The following is a 27573-nucleotide window of genomic DNA, read 5'->3' on the forward strand; positions in this document are numbered from 1 at the left end:
GAGGATAATTGCTTCACATATTGTGTTGGTTTCTGCCATACATCAACATGAATCATCCATTCAGTTCAGTTCAGTTCAGTCCCTCAATTGTGTCTGACTTTTTGCGACCCCATGAATCGCAGCACGCCAGGCCTCCCTGTCCATGACCAACTCCCGGAGTTCACTCAGACTCGCGTCCATCAAGTCAATGATGCCATCCAGCCATCTCATTCTCTGTCATCTCCTTCTTCTCCTGCCCCCAATCCCTACCAGCATCAGAGTCTTTTCCAATGAGTCAGCTCTTCGCATGAGGTGGCCAAAGTACTGGAGCTTCAGCTTTAGCATCATTCCTTCCAAAGAAATCCCAGGGCTGATCTCCTTCAGAATGGACTGGTTGGATGTCCTTGCAGTCCAAGGGACTCTCAAGAGTCTTCTCCAACACCACAGTTCGAAAGCATCAATTCTTTGGCACTCAGCCTTCTTCACAGTCCAACTTTCACATTCATACATGACTACTGGAAAAACCATAGCCTTGACTAGACGGACCTTAGTCGGCAAAGTAATGTCTCTGCTTTTGAATATACTGTCTAGGTTGGTCATAACTTTTCTTCCAAGGAGTAAGCATCTTTTAATTTCATGGCTGCAATCACCATCTGCAGTGACTTTGGAGCCCCCCAAAAAATAAAGCCTGACACTGTTTCCACTGTTTCCCCATCTATTTCCCATGAAGTGATGGGACCAGATGCCATGATCTTCGTTTTCTGAATGTTGAGCTTTAAGCCAACTTTTTCATTCTCCTCTTTTACTTTCATCAAGAGGCTTTTGAGTTCCTCTTCACTTTCTGCCATAAGGGTGGTGTCATCTGCATATCTGAGGTTATTGATATTTCTCCCGGCAATCTTGATCCCAGCTTGTGTTTCTTCCAGTTCAGTGTTTCTCATGATGTACTCTGCACAGAAGTTAAATAAGCAGGGTGACAATATACAGCCTTGACGTACTCCTTTTCCTATTTGGAACCAGTCTGTTGTTCCATGTCCAGTGTGAACTGTTGCTCCTTGGCCTGCATACAGATTTCTCAAGAGGCAGGTCAAGTGGTCTGATATTCCCATCTCTTTCAGAATTTTCCATAGTTTATTGTGATCCACACAGTCAAAGGCTTTGGCATAGTCAATAAAGCAGAAATAGATGTTTTTCTGGAACTCTCTTGCTTTTTTGGTGATCCAGTGGATGTTGGCAATTTGATCTCTGGTTCCTCTGCCTTTTCTAAAACCAGCTTGAAGATCTGGAAGTTCACTGTTCATGTATTGCTGAAGTCTGGCTTGGAGAATTTTGAGCATTACTTTACTAGTGTGTGAGATGAGTGCAATTGTGTGGTAGTTTGAGCATTCTTTGGCATTGCCTTTCTTTGGGACTGGAATGAAAACTGACCTTTTCCAGTCCTGTGGCCACTGCTGAGCTTTCCAAATTTGCTGGCATATTGAGTGCAGCACTTTCACAGCATCATCTTTCAGGATTTGAAATAGCTCAACTGGAATTCCATCACCTCCACTAGCTTTGTTCATAGTGATGCTTTCTAAGGCCCACTTGACTTCACATTCCAGGATGTCTGGCTCTAGATGAGTGATCACACCATCGTGATTATCCGGGTCGTGAAGATCTTTTTTGTACAGTCCTTCTGTGTATTCTTGCCATCTCTTCTTAATATCTTCTGCTTCTGTTAGGTCCATACAATTTCTGTCCTTTATTGAGCCCATCTTTGCATGAAATATTCCCTTGGTATCTCTAATTTTCTTGAAGAGATCTCTAGTCTTTCCCATTCTGTTGTTTTCCTCTATTTCTTTGCACTGATCGCTGAAGAAGGCTTTCTTATCTCTTCTTGCTATTCTTTGGAACTCTGCATTCAGATGTTTGTATCTTTCCTTTTCTCCTTTCCTTTTTGCCTCTCTTCTTTTCACAGCTATTTGTAAGGCCTCCTCAGACAGCCATTTTGCTTTTTTGCATTTCTTTTCCATGGGGATGATCCCTGCTTCCTGTACAATGTCACAAACCTCATTCCATAGTTCATCAGGCACTTTATCTATCAGATCTAGTCCCTTAAATCTATTTCTCACTTCCACTGTATAATCATAAGGGATTTGATTGAGGTCATACCTGAATGGTCTAGCGGTTTTCCCTACTTTCTTCAATCTGAGTCTGAATTTGGTAATAAGGAGTTCATGATCTGAGCCACAGTCAGCTCCTGGTCTTGTTTTTGTTGACTGTATAGAGCTTCTCCATCTTTTGCTGCAGAGAATATAATCAATCTTATTTTGGTGTTGACCATCTGGTGATGTCCATGTGTAGAGTCTTCTCTTGTTTTGTTGGAAGAGGGTGTTTGCTATGACCAGTGCATTATCTTGGCAAAACTCTATTAGTCTTTCATTCCGTATTCCAAGGCCAAATTTGCCTGTTACTCCAGGTGTTTCTTGACTTCCTACTTTTGCATTCCAGTCCCCTATAATGAAAAGGATATCTTTTTTGGGTGTTAGTCCTACAAGGTCTTGTAGGTCTTCCTAGAACCATTCAACTTCAGCTTTTTCCCCATTACTGGTTGGGGCGTAGACTTGGATTACTGTGATATTGAATGATTTGCCTTGGAAATGAACAGGGATCATTCTGTCGTTTTTGAGATTGCATCCAAGTACTGCATTTCAGACTCTTTTGTTGACCATGATGGCCACTCCATTTCTTCTGAGGGATTCCTGCCCGCAGTAGTAGATATAATGGTCATATGAGTTAAATTCACCCATTCCAGTTCATTTTAGTTCTCTGATTCCTAAAATGTCGATGTTCAATCTTGCCATCTCCTGTTTGACCACTTCCAATTTGCCTTGATTCATGGACCTGATATTCCAGGTTCATATGCAATATTGCTCTTTACAGCATTGGACCTTGCTTCTATCACCAGTCACATCCACAGCTGGGTATTGTTTTTGCTTTGGCTCCATCCCTTCATTCTTTCTGGAGTTATTTCTCCACTGACCTCCATAGCATATTGGGCACCTACTGACCTAGGGAGTACCTCTTTCAGTATCCTACCATTTTACCTTTTCATACTGTTCATGGGGTTCTCAAGGCAAGAATACTGAAGTGGTTTGTCATTCCCTTCTCCAGTGGACCACATTCTGTCAGCTCTCTCCATGGGGGTACATATTTCCCTCCCTCCCACCTCCCACCCCATCTTACTCCTCTAGGTTGTATCAATCCATCTTTAATTTCATTGATTCTTTCCTTGGCTATATCTAGTCTACTAATGAGCCTACCAAAGACATTCATTTCTGTTATGGTGCTTTGAAGTTCTATCTTTTTATTTTTTTTGATTCTTTCTTAGAGTTTCCATCTTTCTGTTTGCATCACTCTGATGAGTGTTTTCCAACACCACCAACTGCATTGGGAAGACCTTTACACTCATAACGCTTCCAACATCAGATGTGTGTGTGTGTGTGTGTGTGTTTTATCCCCACATAGAGCAGTTTTCCAGTTCTCAGTGGACACTGATTGAGTGTCTTATAAATAGACACAGTTTTGACACTATGCACCTGGAGCTAGCATCTGATTCTACAGGTTAGGGCTCAGTCCCATAAGACTGACCCCGCTTCAGATGCCAGTTGTAAGTACAGGTTGTCACCAGTGTTTCTGACCTCTTGGCTTGAAATAGGAAGTTCCCATGCCTCCTTTTTTCAGTTTGATTAATTTGCTGGAATGGTTCACAGAAGTCAGAGAAACATTGACTTACATTTATGAGTTTAATATAAAGTGAAAGTGAAGTGATAGTGTTAGTTGTGCAGTTGTGTTTGACTCTTTTGTGACCCCATGGACTGTAGCCCGCCAGGCTCCTCTGTCCATGGGATTCTCCAGGCAAGAATACTGGAGTGGGTTGCCATTTTCTTCTCCAGAGGATCTTCCCGACCCAGGGATTGAACCTGGTTCTACTACATTGCAGGCAGATTCTTTACCATCTGAGCCACCAGAGAAGCCCTACAGAAGTCAGGGAAACACTTACACATTTAAGTTTATTATAAAGGATGTTATAAAGGTCACAGATGAAGAGCCAGAAGAAGAGATGAATTGAGTAGAGGTGGGAAAGCTTCTGAGTACAGGAGCTTCTGTGCCCTTGGGACTGGGGGTGCCCATCTTCCAGCCATGGAAAGCATTCACCAACAGGGACACTTTCTGAAGCCTGTCCTTCAGGTTTTACAGAAACTTCATTACATAGGCATGATAGTATTACATAGGCATTGATTCCGCCTCCAGCCACTCTTCCCTTCCCAGAGGTTGAAAGTTCCAACCCTGTAATCATAATTGGTTCCCATGGCAACCAGCCTGGACCCTTGGGGACTTTCCAAAAGTCCCCCCATTAATCTAAACTCAGGTGTGAGTGAAAGGGACTTATCAGGTGAGTACTAGGACACCCATTTTATCTTTATTACTCATCACTTAGGAGTTGCGAGAGTTTTAGGAACTCTGTGCCAGCACTGGGGAAGAGGAATGTGTATGTCTTAATACAAATCACAGTATCACAATTACCTATTTGTGCATGTTATCTACTATTTCCATGAGAGCCCTTAACATAGTAATCTATTTATTGTAAATTTCTAGCCTGGTAATGTGAATATCTGGGTCATATGTGAGTCTGGTTTTAATAATTACTATGTCTCTTCAGACTGTGTTCTTTCAAAAAGCATGCTTTGCAATTTTTGGTTGAAAGCCAAACATGTTTTATTGGGTTCTGGGAATGGAAGTAAATAGGCTTTTGGTGTGAGGGTCTTTCCCAATGATCCTTCTTCCCAGAGCCAGGAAGGGATCTTTCTCAGACCTTTACTCTGAGAACCTGCTGGGATTCCTGGAGAAAAAGCCCACTGAAGTGTGGGGAGGTCTTTAAGATTTTAGTTTTCAAAAGTTCCTTGTTGTCATGCTAGTTCATCATCGTTGTTTAGTTGCTTGGTCGTGTCTGGCTCTTTGCAACTCCATGGACTATAGCCCACCAGGTTCCTCTGTCCGTGGGATTCCCAGGCAAGAATACTGGAGTGGATTGCCATTTTCTTCTCCAGGAGACCTTCCTGACCCAGGCACTAAACCCACATCTCCTGAATTGCAGGTAGATTCTTTATTATCTGAGCCATAAGGGAGGCATATCTATAACTACCTATATTGTTTCTTTTTTAAGCTTCTTTTCCTTTATAGGTATTACAAAATACTCAGTATAGTTCCCTGTGCTATACGCTAGGTCCTTGATGGCTATTTATTTTATATTTAGTTGTGTGTATATGTTAAACTTCTAGGTTGTAGCAGTGTGTCTGGTACCACTTGAAATTCTTTATAACACATTTGCAATGACATTTTAAAAATAAAAATTTATTTATTTTAATTGGAGGCTAATTACTTTACAATATCATATTGGTTTTGCCATACATCAATATGAATCTGCCATGGGTGTACATGTGTTCCCCATCCTGAAACCCCTCCCACCTCCCTCCCCATCCCATCCCTCTGGGTCATTCCAGTGCACCAGCCCCGAGCATCCTGTATGATGTATCGAACCTGGACTGGCGATTCATTTCACATATGATATTATACATGTTTCAATGCCATTCTCCCAAATCATCCCACCCTCTCCCTCTCCCGCAGAGTCCAAAAGACTGTTCTATACATCTGTGTCTCTTTTGCTGTCTCGCATACAGAGTTATCATTACCATCTTTCTAAATTCCATATATATGCGTTAATATACTGTATGGGTGTTTTTCTTTCTGGCTTACTTCACTTTGTATAATAGGCTCCAGTTTCATCCACCTCATTAGAACTGAATCAAATGTATTCTTTTTAATGGCTGAGTAATACTCCATTGTGTATATGTACCACAGCTTTCTTATCCATTCGTCTGCTGATGGACAGCTAGGTTGCTTCCATGTCCTGGCTATTATAAACAGTGCTATGATGAACATTGGGGTACGCGTATCTCTTTCAATTCTTGTTTCCTCAGTGTGTATGTCCAGCAGTGGGATTGCTGGGTCGTATGGCAGTTCTATTTCCAGTTTGTTAAGGAATCTCCACACTGTTCTCCATAGTGGCTGTACTAGTTTGCATTCCCACCAACAATGTAAGAAGGTTCCCTCTTCTCCACACCCTCTCCAGCATTTATTGCTTGTAGACTTTTGGATAGCAGCCAAAGAATTAATCTCAAAAATATACAAGCAACTCCTGCAGCTCAATTCCAGAAAAATAGATGACCCAATCAAAAAATGGGCCAAAGAACTAAACAGATATTTCTCCAAAGAAGACATACAGATGGCTAACAAACACATGAAAAGATGCTCAACATCACTCATTATCAGAGAAATGCAAATCAAAACCACAATGAGGTACCATCTCACGCCAGTCAGAATGGCTGCAACGACATTTTAAAACCTATGTTAAGGGTATTTTAGTATTTCACTGCAGAAAGTAGAATATTTACAGCTATGGATTTCTACAGAATATTCTTTTTCAAACTTTTAACTTTTGACTTTGTATTGGAGTATACGTGATTAACAATGTTGTGATAGTTTCAGGTGAGCAGCAAGGGGACTCAGCCACACATACACCTTTATCTGCTCTCCCCCCAACCCCTGTCTCATCCAGGCTGCCACATAATATTGAGTAGAGTTCCCTGTGCTATACAGTAGGTCCTTGTTGGTTATCTATTTTGAATAGAGCAGCATGTTCCCAACCTTCCCCAAACTCCCTAACTCTCCCTTCCCTGCAGCAACCATTAGCTTGTTTTCTAAATCTGTGAGACTCTGTTTTATAAGTTCTTTTGTATCATTTCTTTTTAGATTTCACATATAAAGGATATAGGGTGATAGTTCTCCTTTTCTGTCTGACTTACTTCCCTCAGTATAAAACTCTCTAGGCCCATCCATGATGGTGCAAATGGCATTATTTCATTCATTTTTATGGCTTAGTAATATTCCATTGTATATATGTACCACATTTTTAAATCCATTCCTCTTGTCAGTGGACATGTAGGTATAGAATATTCTTTTAATTCTTTGTAATCTAAAAGAATTTGCTATCTTTTGGAGTCCACACACACACACAAAGACAACATAATGTTCTACTTTGATGTTTTTACTCATGTTACTACTCACTATACTCTATGTAGGTCACTTATATTGATATAATTTTGGATAAATTTTGGATCTTGACTATCTTATGGTTCCTATTTGTTCTCTCTTTCCTCCTGACTTTCTCCTTTCTAACTTCTCTCTATCTCTCCCTGTCTTCCTCTCAAAAATATGTCCTGAATGTCCATTTTGTTTCACTTTGCAAAGTACTATGTGTACAAAATGTATTAGGTGTGCAAATGTATGCTATAGGCTCTTTCTTAAAAAAAAATCATTTATTTATTTATTTTCGGCTGTGCTGAGTCTGCCTCGCTGCGCAGACCTTCTTCAGTAGTGGCAAGCGGGGCTTCTCTCTAATTGTGTTATGTGGCTTTTTATCGCAGTGGTTTCTCTTGTCGTGGAACACAGGCTCTAGGGCACATGGCCTTCAGTGGTCGTGGCCCGTGGGCTCAGTAACAGGCTCAACAGTTGGTGGCACATGGGCTTAGTTGCCCCACAACATGTGGGATCTTCCTGGATCAGGGATCAAACCAGTGTTTCCTGCACTGGCAGGTAGATTCTTTACCAATGAACTGCCAGAGAAGCCCCAGTTACAGGCTCTCAAGTGGAACATTTTCTTGACACCTTGAACTTCTGGTAGAAGCCACAAAGCTGAGGATGATAGGGATCTTTATATTTTGAAAAACCGTGTGAAACATAAGCATGCAGAACTAGCTGATAGATGGCCAACTTCTGGTTTCAGATTTCATCTTCTAAACCTCAGGTTTCATCTCTGACATGAAGTCATCATTCCAATCTTAAACAACAAAATCTGGATAAACCGAAAACAAATTACTTTTCTTTGACCCATCAGAAAACTGAAGGCAATAAATTAGGTGTTTGGGATTAACATAGGGGACACAGTAAAAATCTGGTGTGTATTGGGCATTGTGTGTGGGTGTGTTCATCACTCAGTTGTGTCCGACTCTTTGCAATCCTGTGGACTGTAGCCTGCCAGGCTCCTTTGTCCATGGGATTCTGGAGTATTGAGCATTAGTAGGTACCAAACCATACGTTGGGCATTTTATAACTGTCAGCTTATTTACTCCTTATGAGGAATTCAGTTCAGTTCAGTCACTCAGTGATGTATGACTCCTTGTGACCCCATGGACTGTGGCACACCAGGCTTCCCTGTCCTCCACTATCTCCCAGAATTTACTCAAACTCATGTCCATTGAGTTGGTGATGCCATCCAACCGTTTCATCCTCTATTGTCCCATTCTCCTCCCACCTTAAATCTTTTCCAGCATCAGGGTCTTTCCAGTGAGTCAGTTCTTTGCATCAGGTGGCCAAAGTATTGAAGTTTCAGCTTCAGCATCAGTCCTTCCAATGAATATTCAGGACTGATTTCCTTTAGAATTGACTGGTTGGATCTCCTTGTAGTCCAAGGGACTCTCAAGAGTCTTCTCCAACACCACAGTTCAAAAGCACCAATTCTTCAGTGCTCAGCTTTCTTTGTAGTCCAACTCTCACATCCATACATGAGTATTGGAAAAATCGTAGCCTTGACTAGACGGACCCTTGTTGGTAAAGTAACTGCTTTTTACCAGGCTGTCTAGGTTGGTCATAGCTTTTCTTCCAAGGAGCAAGCATCTTTTAATTTCATGGCTGCAGTCACCATCTGCAGTGATTTTGGAGCCCCCCAAAATAAAGTCTCTCACTGTTTCCACTGTTTCCCCACCTATTTGCCATGAAGTGATGGGATGGGATTCCGTGATCGTAGTTTTCTGAATGTTGAGTTTTAAGCCAACTTTTTCACTCTCCTCTTTCACTTTTATCAAGAGGCTCTTTATGAGGAATTACACTTGAGGAATTACAGTCATTTGCAGCATTGCAAAAGGGTTTCAGAAAGCTCACGTCGCTTGATGTAAGTTGCACAACTCAACTGATTTGAATGCCCATCTATGATCTGAGAAAGCCTGTGGCCAAGATCACTGAGGCCCAGTTTCCCATGTTTAGAAATTTCTGCAGTTATTAAATGGAATCATGGCTGCTATAATAAAAGCAACAATTCTCAGTCTCACTTGCATCTGACTAATAATGTTTGAAGAGTGTGTTGTATGGCTGTTTCTAGAAATATTCTTAAAAGGCAAATTGTGCCTGTGTCTTTTTCATCCTATTCCTTCCTACATCTGCTGCCTGGAGGGGTCTATGACAGCTGCCTTCTTGCTGGAGATGCTGTTGCCACACTATGGGCATGACCAAGTGAGGAGCTGTCTGTGGCCCAGGTCACTGGAACTTCATAGAGCAGAGCCCACATGGAGGGCATGCTCCACTTACCTTCAGACTTTCCCATGACAGAATACACTTATAGTTCCTGCTGCTGCTGCTGCTAAGTCGCTTCAGTCGTGTCCGACTCTGTGAGACCCCATAGACGGCAGGCCACCAGGCTCCCCCGTCCCTGGGATTCTCCAGGCAAGAACACTGGAGTGGGTTGCCATTTCCTTCTCCAATGCATGAAAGTGAAAAGTGAAAAGTGAAATTGAAGTCGCTCAGTCATGTCCGACTCTTTGTGATCCCATGGACTGCAGCCTACCAGGCTCCTCCATCCATGGGATTTTCCAGGCAAGAGTACTGGAGTGGGGTGCCATTGCCTTCTCTGCTTATAGTTCCTAACTCTCTGTTATTTACAGTCACAGCTAACCTTATTTTAATTTTTTTGTAATTTATTTGTTATACATAATCTTGTTTGAGTTATATTCATTGTCTTAATATCACCCTTAATTTTTTTTCTCATAAAGCATCTAGGAAATAAATGTGAAAGTTGAAGTCCTAAAAATTTAACAATCGACTTACAAAGAAGTTTTGTTTTCAAACTTTAGAATTATCTAAACCCACTGATAGGCTTCCCTGGTGGCTCAGATGGTAAAGAATATGCCTGCAATGCAGGAGACCCGAGCTTGATCCCTGGTTTTGGGAAGATCCCCTGGAGAAAGGAATGGCTACCCACTCCAGTGGGCTTCCCACGGGGTGCTAGAGGTAAAGAACCCACCTGCCAATGCAGGAGACGTAGGAGATGTGGGTTGAATCCCTGGGTCACTGAACCTTGTTTTTAAACTAATCTATAACTCAATACCTTGCTCCTTGGAGGAAAATCTATGACAAACCTAGACAGCATATTAAAAAGCAGAGGCATCACTTTGCTGACAAATGTCTGTCTAGTGAAAGCTATGGTTTTTCTGGTAGTCATGTACAGATGTGAGAGTTGGACCATAAAGAAGACTGAGGGCCGAAGAACTGATGCTTTTTAATTTTAGTGCTGGAGAAGACTCTTGAGAGTCTCTTGGACAGTAGGGAGATCAAACCAATCAATCGTAAAGGAAATAAACCCTGAATATTCATTGGAAGGACTGATGCTGAAACTGAAGCTCTAACACTTTGTCCACAATGCAAACAGCCGACTTATTGGAAAAGACCCAACTCATTGGAAAAGACCCTGATGCTGGGAAAGATTGAGGGCAAGAAGAGAAGGGGACCACAGAGAATGAGATGGGTGAATAGCATCACCGACCCAATGGACATAAATTTGAGCAAACTCTGGGAAAGACTGAAGGACAGGGAAACCTGGTATGCTGCAGTCCATGGAGTCACAAAGAGTTGGATGTGACTTAGCAGCTGAACAACAAACAATAACTCAATACCATGTTGAGCAATGCTGTGTATGGCAGAGATGAAAATATGTGATGTAAGTTCAAGTTCTCATGTGGGAGGTGGCAAGGGCTCATAATCTCATAGACTAGAAATCTGGTGATCCTTGTTTGGCATATGGGAACAATGGATTCACATTGACCTTGCTCTACCTTGAAGGCTCTGTCACCCACTAAGGGAGACTCCAGTATAAGGGGGAAAGCTAAGACAAATTCATAACTTTGCTGCAACTTGGATGTTTCTGCTGCTTTCAGCAGAGTCTTCTGGAATTTAAGACTGGAGAGCACCAATGTGCAAGTGGAGGTTTAAGAGGATGAAAGTCTGTTCCAGGAGGCCCTCTCTACCTGCAGAGTAGAGCCTGGAATGGTTGAAGCAACCAGCACCCTCTGTGGCTGATGAGAAGTCCTGGGAAGTGTGGATTCCAGACAGTGGCCTTAGCAGAAATAAGACTGTGGTCCTAAGCCTTTCCCCAGCAGCTTCCATTAAAGCCTGTCTTCTAGACCATCGAATCCAGCATGGCAGCAAATATCACCTTTTACCTTCTTGGTCATCAGACTGAGAAGAGCCATTTCTGGACCTGACGCAGAGTGCTGCCCTGGTCCAGATGTCCTGGACTTTGCCTGAGATGCAGAGTGGGAAGGTCTTGAAGGCAGAGTGGGTCTGTGGTTTCTATTTGAGAAGAGGATACATAGCCATCTGGGGAAGCAGACTGTGACAGAGCTGTAAGTTGACATCAACAGGTGTCTTTATCTTTTTCCATAGTGCTATAACCCCTGATGTTTAGCTGGCTCATGCAGTGCAAGTCAGGGACCACACTCAGCCTCCATTGCAGGCTAGTTCAGTCATGTGACTAACTGGCTGATAGCACGTGGTGTTGTTAACCCTAATTCCTAGTGTGATGATATGTGGAGATGAAGCCTTGGGGAGGTAAGTAGGAGTGATTAGGTTTTGAGGGTGGGGCCCTCATGATAGCATTAGTGCCCTTATAGCAAGAGCATGGCCTCTCTCTCTCAGTGGTCACACACAGGGGAAGGCCATGTGAGGACAGTGAGAAGAGGGCTGACTGCATGCCAGGAAGAGCCTTCACCAGAAACTGAACCCACCGGCACCTTAATCTTGGACTTGCAACCTCCAGAACTGTGAGAAAATAAATGTCTGATATTTAAGCCCTTCAGTCTCTGCTGTTTTGTCATGGTGGGCCAATCTGAGCTGACTATTACAGCATCACAATGTAAAAACCAAGCCAGGGGCTTCCCTGGTGGTCCATTGGCTAAGACTCCATGCTCCCAGTACAGGGGGCTGGAGTTTGATTCTTGGTCAGGGAACTAGATCTCACATGTCCCAACTAGAGATCCACCACAGCCAAACAAATAAAAAATAAAGGTAAATATTAAAATAATAATAATAAAAACATAAGCCAAAAAGCTGTCACAAAACCATGGTCGTACATATCTTCCCCAGCCAAACTCCTTCCAAGATCAAGGGTTCTTCCTCATTCTTGAGCGGTGTGCTGACTGCAGGATGTGAGGTGATGCAATCTGGAGGGCAGGGTGCCCATTCCTGGGGGCAGCTCATCTCCCTTTTGAGTCTTGAGGCCTCTTTGGGTGTTGGGCTCTTGATCATGGCTTCATTAGGATTAAATTTCAGATGGAAACTGCCAGGAAACACTCTCTGAGGATGCTTGTTCCCCGGTGGTGTTAATTCACCTTGGTATTTATCACCCCCTGGAATTCTCTAATTTACATGTGGCCTCTTCCCCTCTGAGTGCTTCGAGTAGATCCAAATTCATTTAGACAATTGTACGGGTACTGTAAAACCGCAACTGAATTTTGGGCCTCTGTAGTTGTCCAGCCAAGATGCACTCCAATTAGAAATAATTGCTGTTAATGCAGTTATGAGGTGGTGGGTGTCCACTATGCCTCAGACCCTTGTTCTACAAGATCCCCTTAGAGTCTCTTCTTTATTCTTTAGTTAAAGAGACAGGCCCCTAGAATCTACGTGTTTGGAATTGTAATATGGGGGCAATAGTGTGCCTCACTCTTAATTAACCTTGTTAGCTAAGGATTTGGCACAGGAGTTGGTCGATGTAAGTGGGTCTTTGATCCTCTGAATGCAGGTCCCTGGTTGAGGAGGATGTCACCCTTGTGAAATAAATGCCGTTTCTTCTTCAGCATCCATTAGATACCATTATGATTCTCATTTAATGAAATCATGTGTGTAAAGTGGAAAGCTTTGTGCCAGGCACAACAAATATGAGCTATTGTTTTTATGATCATAAAATAAGCTTTAAAAAAATACATAATGCCTATATTGTTAAGGCCTATATTTTTTCAAAATCCTTACTTTGTTGAAGAATTTCCTTCTTCTCCAAAAAAAAAAAAAAAAACAAAAACAACAGTAAAAACCAAAATATTTTAGCCCAGCACTTCTGCAGTTTATATAATCACTGACATATGTGTGTGTGTGATGTCGGGTCCAGCTCTTTGCAACCCCATGGGCTCTAGCCCGTCAGGCTCCTCTATCCATGGGATTTCCCAGGCAATAATACTGGAGTGGGTTGCCATTTCTTTCTGCAGGGGATCTTCCTGACCCAGGGATTGAATCCACATCTCTTGCATCTCCTGCATTGGCAGGTGGATTTTTTTTTTACCACTAGTGCCTCCTGGGAAGCCCAAACAAAGTATTTTAAACAAGGAAGATACAGTCGCTTTGGAATACTGAAAATAATCACCCATTTTTGCAAAAAGAAAACATATTTTCAAATGTCTTTGTGAGCTAATTTTATGAAAAACAAGGTTTTTTGTTTCTTAAAAAAAGACTTTCTGAAGGGAAAGGAAATACAGGGGCAGAGTTGTCAGAATCCTACAGGCAGCTCAGGAGAAATCAGTCCATAATGGATTCTAGATGCCACATTTCCTGAGATGGCCGCCCCTCTAAGAGCATCTCACCCCAGAAATGACTCTCACAGAGACTCCCAAGGTGCTCATTCCCCCTCCCCACTCTCCAGTGACAGAGATAGGAGACAAAGGCTGCTGTTCCTCTCACAAGGCAGGTGCTTCCACCCACCCGGGGAAGGAGCTCTGGGACTATGGTAATTAACATATTTCTTTTAATCTTGCTTTTATAGTTAATCTCCAGAGCGTGAAAAGAGTTGGCCAGTCGATTAAACCCTAAGCATGCAATACAAATGAAATGAAGGCAGCCCTGATGAATATAAATGGATAAATTTGTTCCTTCTGTTAAAAAAAAAGTACTTTATGAGATACCCAGTTTGAACTACTAAATGAAATACTTGAAATTACCCACAGGAATGGTTTCTGGTTAAATAGGGAACAGTTTATCTAACTCTGGAGAAGGTCATTTCTTCAGGGTCATAAGCAACCGCTCTTTGGTATCTTCTAGGAAAGCAACGAGATCCTATTTAAAGTTTGGTCCAGGATCACTGAGGCTTCCCAGATGGCGCCAGTGGTAAAGAGCCTGCCTGCCAGTGCAGGAGATGTAAGAGATACAGGTTCGATCCCTGGGTCGGGAAAGTCCCCTGGAGGAGGGCATGACAATCCTACTCCAGTATTCTTGCCTGGAGAATCCCATAGACAGAGGAGCCTGGTGGGCTACAGTCCATGGGGTCGCAAAAGAGTTGGACACAAGTGAAGTGACTTAGCAGGCACGCCAGTATCACTGGCCCTTGGTTATGCAGGAATGTGCAGGAAAGCTCCCTGACACGGTGCCCCTGGGGAACCTTCAGCAGGTCTGGCACTTGCTGTCTGAGTACCCAGGGCTATAGAAACAAGCATCTTTGTGGGGAGGAGGACGAGCATCTGTGTAGGGAGAAGGATGTGGGAGGTTGACCTTTCCATGCCAGATGGCACAGTTTCAACAAGGCCAAGTCTGAGAACAAGGTGATGGGGAATGAGCTCTGTGTCCTCAGGACACCCCACCTCCGCATGCACCCAGGCTTCTTCTCAGCCCTCACTTCCCCTGTCCAGTGCATGTTCAGCCACAGACCCCGACCAAAATGATGAGCAATTCACAAGAGAGAGAGGATTATCTCACTTCCACACATGGGGTCACAAAAGGTCGGATGTGATTTAGTAACTAAAACAACAGCAACAATCACTTCCACAGCAGTTGCAAGCAAACACCAAACATGGATTTTTTTTTTTTAATTTAAAAAACTCAACAGAAAAACAGAGCGCAACATTATTTTCAGAGGCACTGGTTGCAAATACTAGTCCAGACAGCAGACTGGTGCTTGTGGTCTCCAGGTACATTCTGTCAACAAAGACACTTCTTCATTGAAACAGATGTTGTGTAACTGGGTATCCGGGGATGTCAGCCACAGAATTGGTCTTCAGTTTTTCTTCCTGGTGCCAGTGAAGCCATCCATTACATTAAAAGCCCCCAAGTACTCACCCAAAAGCAGCCCCAGCTTGAGGGGCAAAAAGCTAAAGAGAACACAAGAGGGAACATCTTGGTTATCATTCATGGGACATCTTTATGAGTTCCACTGAAAAGCAGGGCCATTGACTTGCTGCAGAAGACATCAGTCACTCATGCCCACCTGAACATCCCTGTCTTGAGGTCACTTAGGGCTCGTCCACCATGTGGGAGGACACCGGCCCAGGATCTCTGTGTTTCTCTTTGCTTTATTTACATTATTCACTCACTTCTGTGTCAGTCTCAAGGCTTGACTACATTCTGTAATGATGGACAGGAAGCGTACCGCCTTGAGGAGTCTTGATCCTGCCTTGCAAACTCGCCCTGTTGCTCACAGTGCAACTGGGCTCTCAACACTCAGTTCCTCCCACTGTCCAAACAGGTCATTGCCCTTTCTTTCCTGGACAACAGAGAGAAGTCCACGCAATAGCCCCTCAGAGCTTTGGCAAGACCCAACTAAGACTGTCCATCTTCTCCATCCCGCTCGCCCCTCCTGACACTTTGTTCCTGTCCATCATGACGTTCACACCACAGGATGAGGAAGGGCACAGTCAGCCAACCGGAGACTTGTCCTAGGAGTGGGGACAAGAAAAGGCCCCTGGGCTCATGATCCCTCTGGGGGCAGCCTAGATATCCAGGGGGTTCCTGCCCTTCCCAGGTTCAGGTCTCTGGTCAAATATTATCTTCTCCATGTGGCCATCCTGACGCTTAAATCAGGATGCATCCTAGAGCCCTTGCTCCACAACAGGAAAAGGCACTGCAGTGGGGAGCCTGCTCTCCCCAACTACAGAGTAGTCCCCACTCGCTGCAACTAGAGAAACGCCCACGCAGCAGTGAAGACCCAGCACAGACGAAAACAAAAATATAAATATAGAATATATAAATATATAAGAAACTGTTATCCTCCCCCCCGCCAGTTATCTTTTAAATGGCTCCTCTCTGTTGGCTCTGGAGTAAGCTGTTGACTGGACTGGCACGTTGAGAATTAATAGGAGCAGAAACATTACCTTTTTAAAATCACCATGAAGTATATAAACTTGGGCATATACAGGTACATGTTTTCTTGCAGGATAGCATCTACTATCTTCCTGACTGCATATTCTGGCTCCAGAATCGGTAAGAGAGAAGGACAGCTGGGGGAGGTGGGGGAGGGTTAAAAAAAATAAAGAAATTAGAGAAAGCAATTCTTAAAAATTACAATAAAACAGTTGTGAGCTTCCCAGGTGGAGCTAGTGGTATTGAACCTGCCTGCCAGTGCAGGAGACATAAAAGACACAGGTTCCATCCCTGGGTAGAGAAGATCCCCTGGAGAAGGAAATGGCAACCCACTCCAGTATTCTTGCCTGGAGAATCCCAGGGACAGAGGAGCCTGGCAGGCTACAGTCCATAGGGTCGCAAAGAGTTGGACATGACTGAAGTGACTTAGCAAGCATGCACACACAAGACATTATCATTTATTGGCTTCTTTTCCTTCCAGATTTGATATTTTTCTGTACTTGCTCTCTTATTATCAATATGGTGAGTAATAATATAACTAGAATTTGAAGTGGAAATCAGGGATTCTAATTAACACAATGATGTTATAATAGGCACATATATGAAACCAAATTAAACAAATGGCCTAAATGTTGCAAAGCGCATCTTTGAAAGTAACTGCCTGTCATCTGATGAGTGCAGACTGTATATTTATGCCCCTTCAACAACTTCTTGTTCTTCTGTGGAATCAGGGATGAGAGCAGGATGGAGCTGGTGGCAGAAAGGGGGTGTGTGACAGGAGTGCCAAGGAGATGGGGGAGCAGGTTGAGGCCAGCCTTGAAGACGTTGATATAGCCTTGATGTTTGTGTGCTGTGCTCATGCTTGGTTGTGTCTGACTCTTTTCGACCCCATGGACTGCAGCCCACCAGGCTGCTCTTTCCATGACATTTCCCAGGCAAGAATACTGGAATGGGTTGCTGTTTCCTTCTCCAAGCCTTGATAAACTGTCACTATTAAACCCAGTGTCTTAATCACTAACACATCTAAGGAAATAAATTCTAAAACCATTTATAAAGCAGGCTGAATGCTAGAAAAGTCTTTTTAAATAACTTTAGCCAGAACAAAATAAAATCGATGGTCAATCATTTTTCAAAATACAGTTCCTTTGAAATCAAACGATATGCTTACCCAGTAGTACATCCGTCAAACATTCCGGTTTTTATAAAAAATGGACACACGATAGTGGTTTTGATCCCGTTCTGTCCCTTGGCAAGTGATTCTAAAAATATTGATTCAGCAAATCCATTGGCTGCAAATTTACTTGCACAGTAATCTGAAAAGACAAATGATACTATAATATAGTGTAAAGTTTTAAAATGGCATTACAGGAAGATTTCCTCATAACATGAATACCGGCAGAGACAAACCATTTCAGAGTTCTTGTTTTACATGATCTTGGTCGGCTCTGCCTGGAAGAGGTGAGGCGTGAGTGGGAAGGTCGGTGATCACCTCAAGGTCAGATGACAACGGCCACGTGGGCCTGAGGAACAGCAGGGCTGCCGGGAGTCACACAGCTGAACTTCACTCCCGTGGCAGTGACGGTAAGGCACTCTGCAGCCCTGACATGGGGCACGAGATGTGGGTTCTGTCCCAAAGAACTCTGGCCCAAATGGGGCAGGAGGACACATAGAAGAAATAAAATAAGTCAAGGGACTTCCCTAGTGGTCCAGTGGTCACGAATCTGCCTTCCAAGGCAGGGGACGCAGGTTGGATCCCTGGTCAGGGAACTAAGATCTTACATGTCTCGGGAGCTACTAAACCCACGAGCCACAACTATGGAGCCCATGCACTCTAGAGCCCTTACTCTGAGACAAGAGAAGCCCCTCTATGCCAAAACTAGAGAAAAGCCCAAGTACCACCACAAAGACCCAGTGCAGCCAAAAAAACCATACACTAATAATAAGTCAAGTGGAAACCTAGGCGGCAGAGATCAGTGTTGGTCATGATACCTGTCAGAGCAAGTTTTCTTCCAACTGGAATTCTTCCACTTCCAGAAGGAAAACAAAGCTTTTCTTATTTGGGCTTTCCTGGTGGCTTAGACAGTAAAGAATTCGCCTGCAATGCAGAAGACCTGGGTTTGATCCCTGGGTTGCGAAGATCAGGGCATGGCAACCCACTCCAGTATTCTTGCCTGGAGAAACCCATGGACAGAGGAGCCTGGTGGGCTATAGTCCATGGGGTTGCAAAGAACACATTGCCCCTTCAACCTCGACTGCTTGACTGTCTTCAAATGCAGGGGAAGTGGTATCTGGGTCAGTTCTGAGCTTTCTGTCCTTGGTTACACTCACTTCAAGTCAAAACCTGGGCATTCAGTTTGCTGAAAGGAAATGTCAGGAGAAGAAAAGGCATTTAGGTGACTTATCCTTCCCTCTGCCTCACACAGCAGAAAACACACACCTTGGTGCTCTGCAGGGGAGCAGCTACTCCAGCCAGCAAGAACCAGGCTGCACGTGCCAGGCATAGGGTATCAGGCAGTTGCTGCCGCAGATGCTGGAAAAGACACAGAAGTGGCAAGGGGTGCAGGGAGGTGAGAGGAGGGGTCCTGAGCCGCCTCTGGGATCATGAGTCGTCTGGTAGAACTATAACTCACTGAGCTCCTCTACTCCCGAGACTGGGATGAGCAGGTACAGCCCAGGGCCAGGGAACCTGCATTCCAAGTAGCAGCCCCAGTGGTTCTGATTCTGGGGAGTTGCTGCCCATGCCAGGAATACTTGTTTCTAAGGGAGCCAGGGAGGAGAGACCTGCATTTGAAGAGAGATGCTGTGTCTAACAAAAGGAATAACAGGCCCTGTAAATACACCTGTGGTTATGTCAAGGACCTGTGACTTCTCAGATGTATGAGAGAGAGGGGTAATAATAATGCCTGTTGGATTCTAAGGAGGAGAGGCAGGGAGACCCAGGCTACAGGGAGACATGTACAGACTGCTAATATTGGGGTAATAAGTGGTTCTGGAAACCTATCTGGCAGCTGAGAGATACTTGCTGAGACCAGTGTTGTGAATCTGGAACCAGCTATGAGTCAGCCAAGCTGGCTGGTCTGCTACCTGAGTGTTACAATTAGGGTTCTGATGGATGAGCCTCCGGGGGGCACCCCGGGGGGAAGGGCAGGACTTCCTAGAGCCAGCTCCCCAGTGGGCCCTCTTCACTAAAGATCTTGTATGTCTTATCCCCTCCCCACTGCTAATGTCATGTCGGTTGCAAGGGACATGGAAGTGACAACAAATTCTTGCCAGTCTTTAATCGATGGAAGAGCAAAAGAAAGTTAATTTTAGGTTTCCTGGGGTGAAGATATTTTCTCCAAGCTCCCAGCCAGGGGAGACCACTTATGGAAAATTCATAGAGCAGAAGGGTCCTCTCTTTTTTTTGGCTGCACTGGGTCTCCATTGTGGTGTGCAGCCTTTCTCTACTTGCAGTGTTTGGAGGCTTCTCTAGCTGTGGAGCACAGGCTCGAGAGTGTGGGCGCAGTAGTTGTGGTGCATGGGCTTAGCTGCCCTGAAAAGACTCTTGAGAGTCCCTTGGGCAGCAAGGAGATCCGATCAAACCAGTCAATACTAAAGGAAATCAACCCGAATATGCATTGGAAGGACTGATGCTGAAGCTGAAACTCCAATACTTTGGGCACATGATGAGAAGAGCTGACTCACTGGAAAAGACCCTGATGCTGGGAAAGATTGAGGGGGCGACAGAGGATGAGATGGTTGGATGGCATCATCGACTCAATGGCCATAAGTTTGAGTGAACTCTGGGAAATTGTGGAGGACAGGGAAGCCTGGTGTGCTGTGGCCCGTGCGGTCGCAAAGAGTCAGACAGGACTGAGTGACTAAACAGCATATGAGATCTTAGTTCCTTGACCAGGAATGAACCTGCGCCCCCGGAATTGGAAGGCAGATTCTCATTCACTGGACCACAAGGAAGTCCCAGAAGGATCCTCCTTAACACCCTGATTACAGTGTCAGGTGAGTTTTGGGGAAGGTGACTATGCTAATCACTTGTGTAAGGAATTTATAAGTAGGGTCTCTCTTATTTTTTTTAATTGGAGGATAATTGCTTTACAATGTTGTGTTAGTTTCCGCTGTACAACAACATGAATCAGCTATATGTATATGTATACTCCCTCCCTCCTGAGCTTCTCTCCCACCTCCTTATTCCACCCATCTAGGTCTTTTATTAATTCCAAGCAACTGCATAAGACCTAATGATTCTAAAGTGCATAGTTCAACTTTGTGTAAGTATAGCAGCTGGGCAGTTTCGCTGGATGATAAAGTTCTCAACAACTTACCTTACTGAACATATGTCTTCATCTGTTACCATTTATTATTAATGGACCAAGTCAGTGCTGATTATGAGCAGGAGACGTGATCATGAGCAAGAGCCAGGAGGGGCAGAACAAGGGTGTGTGCATGGCTGGAGAGGCTGATGTGACTGGTCTATGCAAAGGCCAGGACAATGCAACTTGAGTGTGGGCACCTCTCCTTGAGAGTCAGGACCATGCCTTTTAATGTTAAAGGCACGTAGTTATCAGACTGCTGGTGGGCTCACTGTCCCTGGAAAAAAAGCTATGACAAACCTAGACAGAGCTGTTGCTCAAGCTGAGGTTGTGAAATCCCATATTTCTCTTACCTGCCAGTCCATTTATTCCAATTAATCCAGCTGAACTTGAAATGCACACCAAATGTCCATGGTCATTAGCAATCATAGCCGGTAGAAAGGCTTTGTAAGTCTAAGAAGATCAAGGTAAAACATTTAACATTTTATAGCACATTATATATTTTTTCAGATGTTTATATAATCATGATTGAAAAAAATTGTTTAAGTTCAAAAAAATACCTGAAGGAAATGGGACATTCAAACTTAAATATCTGGCAAGTAACCGCCTTAACTGTTTAAACTGTGGATCAATATTTTTCTGGTGGTTATTCCAGTATTTTAATTGGAATTTCAATTATTAAAAATAATTTACTCAAACTTACATTTGCTCATATTTGACTTTTAAAAACACAACAACAACAACAAAATAATTGAAACAGTACAGGAAAATCTTAATTGTGGTATCCACAGTCCACAAACCAGTAAGACCACTCAAAGATATGGTTATTTAGATTTATGGTGCCTTTTTTCCTCCTTTGGCTTATATTTGAATTTCAAATTTTTCCTGAACTTTGTTCACAGGACATGTGGCTATTGGTTTCAGTTTAAAAATATCACTTTGTTTTTAAACTCATCTGGCCTGTCAGGGAGACGTGATCATGAGGGGCAGAAAAAGGGTGTGTGCATGGCTGGAGAGGCTGATGTGACTGGTCTGTGCAAAGGCCAGGACAATGCAACTTGAGTGTGGCACCTCTCCTTGAGAGTCAGGACCATGCTTTTTAATGTTCAAGGCATGTAGTTATCAGGCTGCTGTGGGCTCGCTGTCTCTGGAAGAAAAGCTATGACAAACCTAGACAGCATATTGAAAGGGAGAGACATCACTTTGCTAACAAAGGTCCGCATAGCCAAAGCTATGGATTTTCTAGTAGGCATGTATAGATATAAGAGCTGGATCACAAAGAAAGCTGAGGGCTTGAAGAATTGATGCTTTTGAACTCTGGTGCTGGAGAAGACTCTTGAGAGTCCTAAAGGATCTCTGTGCTGTCCTTGATCCATCCAATCAATCCTAAAGGACATCAACCCTGAATATGAATGGAAGGACTGATGCTGAAGCTGAAGTTCCAATACTTCGGGGACCTGTTGTGAAGAGATGACTCATTGGAAAAGACCCTGATGCTGGGAAAGATTGAAGGCAGGAGGAGAAGAGGGTGAGAGAAGATGAGATGGTTGGATGGTCTCACTCAATCAATGGACATGAATTCAAGCAAACTCTGGGAGATAATGAAGGACAGAAAAGCCTGGAGTGTTACAGTTCATGGGGTTGCAGAGTCAGACATGACTTAGCAAATGAACAGCAACAACAAAGTTGACTGTGCATCTTTGTGTGCCCCCAAACAGACCTGGTGGATGTTTGGTTGTTAATTATGCCTCCTTTCATTTCAAGGGAGTTCCTGCCTAGGCAAGTGATGAGGTCACCTGGTCATGTCTAAGGATGGTCATTTTTAACTTCTATGAGCCCTTATCTCACTGGGCTGTTTGAAGGCTTATTCACGAGGTGCCTGGGATGGTACCAGACAGGACACTGGCCGTCAGTACATGATTAAGACACAAGAGCAGCTGTGTCTTTGCAGGATTCCCTGAGCAGAGGTGTGGGGATGTAGAGCTTAAGTTGGATCAGGAGAGGACAGCCTGAGCTAGAACTGAGAAGTCTGTGTTTTATTTAAGACCAGTACTGCTGTAAGAGTCCACTCTGCAGTGGATTCTGTAAGAATCTGCCTGCAATGCAGGAGACCTGGGTTCAATCTCTGGGTCAGGAAGATCCCTTGGAGAAGAGAATGGCAACTCACTCCAGTACTCTTGCCTGGAGAATCCCATGGACAGAGAAGCCTGGCAGAGTCAGACATGACTGAGCAACTAACACTTTCACTACTGTAAGAGAACAAGAGGAAGCCTAAGTCGCTTCAGTCATGCCCAACTCTTTGCAGCCCCATGGACTGTAGCCCGCCAGCCTTCTCTGTCCATGGGACTCTCCAGGCAAGAATATTGGAGTGGGTTGCTATTTCCTTTTCCAGGGATCTTCCTGACCCAGGGATCTAACCCACATATCTTATGTCTCCTGCACTGGCAGGTGAGTTCTTCACCACTAGCACCACCTGGGAATGACGTTTCTAACGAGAAGAAAAAGTACTTACCCATATATGTGCTTTGAAATTCACATCAAGAGACTTTTCTATAAGCTCATCTGGGCAGTCCATGAACTTTCTGCCTGTTACGATTCCGGCATTGTTGATCAGGATGGAAACATCACCAACTTCTTTCTTCACCTGAATTGGATAAGGAAATCAGCACCACTGGGGCAGTGCAGGGAGACCTTGGAGATACACAGGTTCAGTTCCAGACCCCGGCCCCCCCACCCCTGCCCCATCAGCAGTGAAGCTGACGCCACAACATAGTGAGTCGTACAGATGTTTCGGTTTCCTGGTGCATATACAAGTTATGTTTACACTATACTGTCATCTATTAACTGTGCAATTGCTTTAGGTTTAAAAAACAAGTTGCCTTAATGAGAAATGTTTTTTTGCTAAAAACGCTAGCCATCATTTAAGCCTTGACTGATCTGCAGTAACAAAGATCACTGATGACAGCTCACCGGAACAAATATAATAATGAAAGTGTGAAGTATCGTGAGAAACAATGTGATGCTGAGACACGAATTGAGCAAATGCTGTCAAAAGAAGGGTGCGGTTAAGAGTTGCTCAAGGCAGGATTGCCACAAATGTTCAATTTGCAAAAAAAAATCTTCAGCTGGTAGAAAAAATGCAGTGTCTGTGAAGTGCCATAAAATGAGGTGCACCCATAATTCTTTACGTGAACTGGATTTATTCTCCTGTGGTTTTAGATGCTTCTGTCCTTGTTAACTCAGACAGAGCTGCTGCTGCAAGGCCCTCTAAAAACAAAGCATGTCTATTTCCTCTGCAGAGTTCATGGCACATCAGAGATCTAAGTCTAATGCCTTTCTACTCATCTTCCCCTCTTATGGTGGTTGCAACACCTGCAATGCTACTTTCCTACAGGGAGCATTATTCTTATACTCAGTAGTGACACAGTTAGTGACTTTGTCCTATGCTAAAAAGAAGCATGAGCAGCACAGCCTTTAGATGAACGTGGTGCTATATCAGGCATGATACCAGCCATGTAAATCAAGCCCTGGCACTTGTAGCAGTGAGGGTGGGGTAGGGAGGGAATGAGGGAGTGTGATAGTCATATGAATGTTTCAAACATACAGGAGCTCAGAACCTGTCCGTCCTGTTTTCACCCCTTGGCTGGTTCTCCTCTCCCCAACACCAACGTTTAAGTGTAAGGTCTGTGAAGGGAAGATCAGAGGGGCCCCCATCTGTTGCTGTCGCACTGGCACCAGCCAGACTAGATACTTAATAACTTTCATTTAAGAAATAAAAATCCTGGGAGTGCCACTGGAGCCTTCCCTTTAGAGCAAACCATCAGCAAGTGACCCAGGCTTGGTCAGATTTCTGTTTTTTTTTTTTTTTTTTTTTTTTGAGCACAGGGTTTTCCAGGCTTGACGGCAGGCGGTGGAGCCATCCCTTGGCTTGCCTTCGTGTTTTGAATTTCATTCCTGTAATTTGTATCACATAGCAGGGGCCCTGTGTTCCCCGAATCAGAGGGAACCCCTGGCTGCAGCACCACTTGCATCTGTGTCTGGCTCTGTTGCTGTGTGTGCACTCGTGTGGGTGTGCAGATGTGGGTATGAGCCTGCCTGTGTGAGTGGTGCAGCAGGGGAGACGGGCTGGATTACTGACGAGCAGACACTGCCACTCTCGCTCTCCCAGGAGGCCTGAGTCCCAGCAAGGAAGGTGACATGCTCGGTGTCCACTAGCCAATGAGATCCCTAGCCTCGGCGAAGTTTAGGATTGCAACGGAGACCAAGGAAACCTCATGTTTCATGTTGAAATTTTCGGATGGAAGTGCTGGAAACAATCTAACTTAAAGTCTGATATGGAGAGTGGCTGAAATATTTAGTCAAATCAAAGCTGAACAGCAGTCAAGGCACTCTTCCTGGGGCTCAATAACACGCTGAATGGGGCTGTGTGATTCTGAACAATAAACGACTCAATCAGGATGCCAGGTGGCGAGGATGGACTTTCTGAAATTGGTCCCAAGCTATGATCTAGGGACACAAGATTTCAAAGTTACGGGGCTCTGTGGAAGTAAAACACTGTCACATCAGCTCTAAAAATCTGCACCTTGATTATTCCTCTACAGGATAAAAATTTCCTGGTTACCTTTCCTCTGTCAAGAAGAAGTGGAAATGGCTGGTTTATAGTATGAATGTCTTATGGTCTTTTGTCTTTAAATGTGAATCAGTCACTGCTGAAGAGTGGCTCATAGCCAGAGAAGTGGCTCATAGCCAGGGGAAGTCAACCTGGCAGGAGACTGTGTTCCAAGTGCAAACAGCTTAGTTTGCAAAAGTAGCTGCAGCAGAGCCCCCTACACTTTGAAAGGTGGTCCCCGCACAAGCTCCTGCCAGCTTGTCTGGTCTGGATCCCCAGACTTGCCGGGCAGCCTGCGATTGGTGATGGTGGCGGTAACGCATGTATCAGATGTAAAAGACAAAAGTCACAACTTAAAAGGAACTCACTGGCCAGAGACGTGCACACCCCTCCACTGGAGAGTCACATGAGAAGCTGCAAGCAGAGCCTCGTTAGAGCCCACAAGCTGGGCAGGAACCTTCCAGCAGGCACATCTACTTTCTTCCTTCTCTCAAAACCAGGGAACGCCGAGAGCCACAAAAAAGTAGTCCAGGGGAGTGATGTGTGCAGTGCTCGTATAAGAAGCGGTTAGAGAAATCCTTATGAGGGAAGAGGAAGCGGCCACCACATGGGCATGTGTCTCCTCGGGCTCTGCAAATCCACTGGAGCTCTGGGCTCCTGAAAGTGTTCTTTATACATACTTCTCTACCGTCACCAAAGGGGCAGCTGCAGTTAAGAGTCTTTAGGATGAATAACATATTCGCTTTTCATATGACCACGTGAGAGAAATGCAGGTTGAATGGAAATCACTGTTGGGGGTGGGAGAAACAGCTGGACTTGCAATCAGGCTAGATACGGGTTCACCTCCTGGTGTGGTCCTCTCCTAGCTCTGTGACTCCCAGCAGGTTATTTACTAGCCCTGCTTCTCAGTTTTTGTTATGCCTCCATGAAGGGTGCTATAGCCTTTCTCTTACATGGTAACAGGGGGCCCGGACAACCAGCACATGAGCTGGCCAGAGGGCATTCTTCAGAGTCAAGAGACTCGCATCCCACCTGCAGCTCTGCTACTTATTACCTGCACTTCTCAGTTAAGTCACCTGAGAAACTCACCTGCACTAAGTCTCCATTTTCTTATTTGTGAAGTGGAGATAATAAGAGGCCTGACTTTATAGCTGTATAATTCAGAGGGTGCCAAGCATGGTGTGTGGCACATAGCAAGAACTCAAAAATGCTAATTCCCACACCCTGATATTTTTTAAAGAGAGGCAAATTAGCACTGAGGAAGGCAGAGAAACTGATGAACATCCGAGACTACATCAAGTCCTTACTGCCCTTAGGAAGAGCAAGCACACAGGTTTACCTGGTTGGCCACTCTGTACACCTCCTCCTTCCGGCTGCAGTCACAGGTATAGGCATAGACCCCCTTGGCTCCAGCTTCCCCAGCCATCTTGCGGGTCTTCTCATTACTCTCCTGATTGATATCCCAGAGCACAAGCACCGATCCAAGCTGGGCAAATTTGAGGGCTAGGAGCCTTCCGAGTCCACTTCCAGCGCCTGTTATAAGTACGATTTCACCAGCAACATTCTTCCGTGGCTTTGGGATTATAGCAAAAACTACAGCCTCCACAAGAGCCAACGCTGATTTTCCTAAGAAAATGAACAATTTCTTGGCTGACTTCAGCTTGAGGGCCATGTTCTGGCTGACACCTATAAAGCAAGAGGGACTCATATAAGGACCTTATTCCATGGGGCCCATGCTTCCTTGCAGAAGTGAAAGAAACTAAGAATCGTGATGTAATCATCCCTGTTGGTAGCAGACTCTGAACTGAGGAAGGGGGGAGGGGGTCCACAGGGACCATCTCGACCAACTTGCATCACAGTGCCAAGCTCATCACATCCCTGAATGCCTGTTATGTGTTCTAGGTGACAGAAATGCTCGTTACCCAGAAACTGTAACCACGGCTACATTTAACCCAAAGCAGAAGCTCCCTCTTTCTTATAGCTAGTTTTTCTCCATAATATGTCCTGTAGGTTGATTTCACCTTCAAGGTCTTGACCCTATCGTGTTAATGACACAATTGCTCCCTTCCGGTTTTATTTTTTGCCTCCTTTGAGGTTTCTGTTTTCTCATTGCACTGTTGTTATTTAAAATCTGAGATTCAAGAGAAAAATGTTGAAATCCTGAAGAGAAGTAATTAGACATTCTAAACCTCGGCCCCTACAACTTGCCGTCAGCACAAGTACCTGTTTTCCAGGCTCTGAGGCTCCCACGCTACATCCCTTACTACTTGGCCCTGCAACTGTATGACATCTGGGGGAGGGGTGAGATAGCTCGGCCCTGCGCCTGTCTGGTTTGGAGCCTGGGGCAGGCCACGCCGCTCCTCTGGGCCTCGGTCTCCTCACCTCCTGGTCCTGTGGTCTAGGGTGGTTTTGCAA

At 44.4% G+C, this 27573-nt stretch overlaps 1 protein-coding gene across 1 annotated transcript; it reads right to left on the reverse strand.

The window, feature by feature from the left end:
• Positions 1-15160: 15160 nt before the first annotated feature.
• SDR16C5 (short chain dehydrogenase/reductase family 16C member 5) lies at positions 15161-26830 on the reverse strand. The gene is made up of 6 exons (XM_068983909.1): positions 26498-26830; positions 23062-23193; positions 20903-21002; positions 17411-17555; positions 16254-16379; positions 15161-15254 (listed from the first exon to the last, which is right to left on the reverse strand). Exons 1-6 carry the CDS (start codon positions 26828-26830, stop codon positions 15161-15163), a joined length of 930 nt encoding a protein of 309 aa, XP_068840010.1.
• Between the last annotated feature and the right edge of the window lie 743 nt (positions 26831-27573).

The sequence above is a fragment of the Capricornis sumatraensis genome, chromosome 11 (genome assembly GCF_032405125.1).
Source record: "Capricornis sumatraensis isolate serow.1 chromosome 11, serow.2, whole genome shotgun sequence".
NCBI classification, from domain to species: Eukaryota; Metazoa; Chordata; class Mammalia; order Artiodactyla; family Bovidae; genus Capricornis; species Capricornis sumatraensis.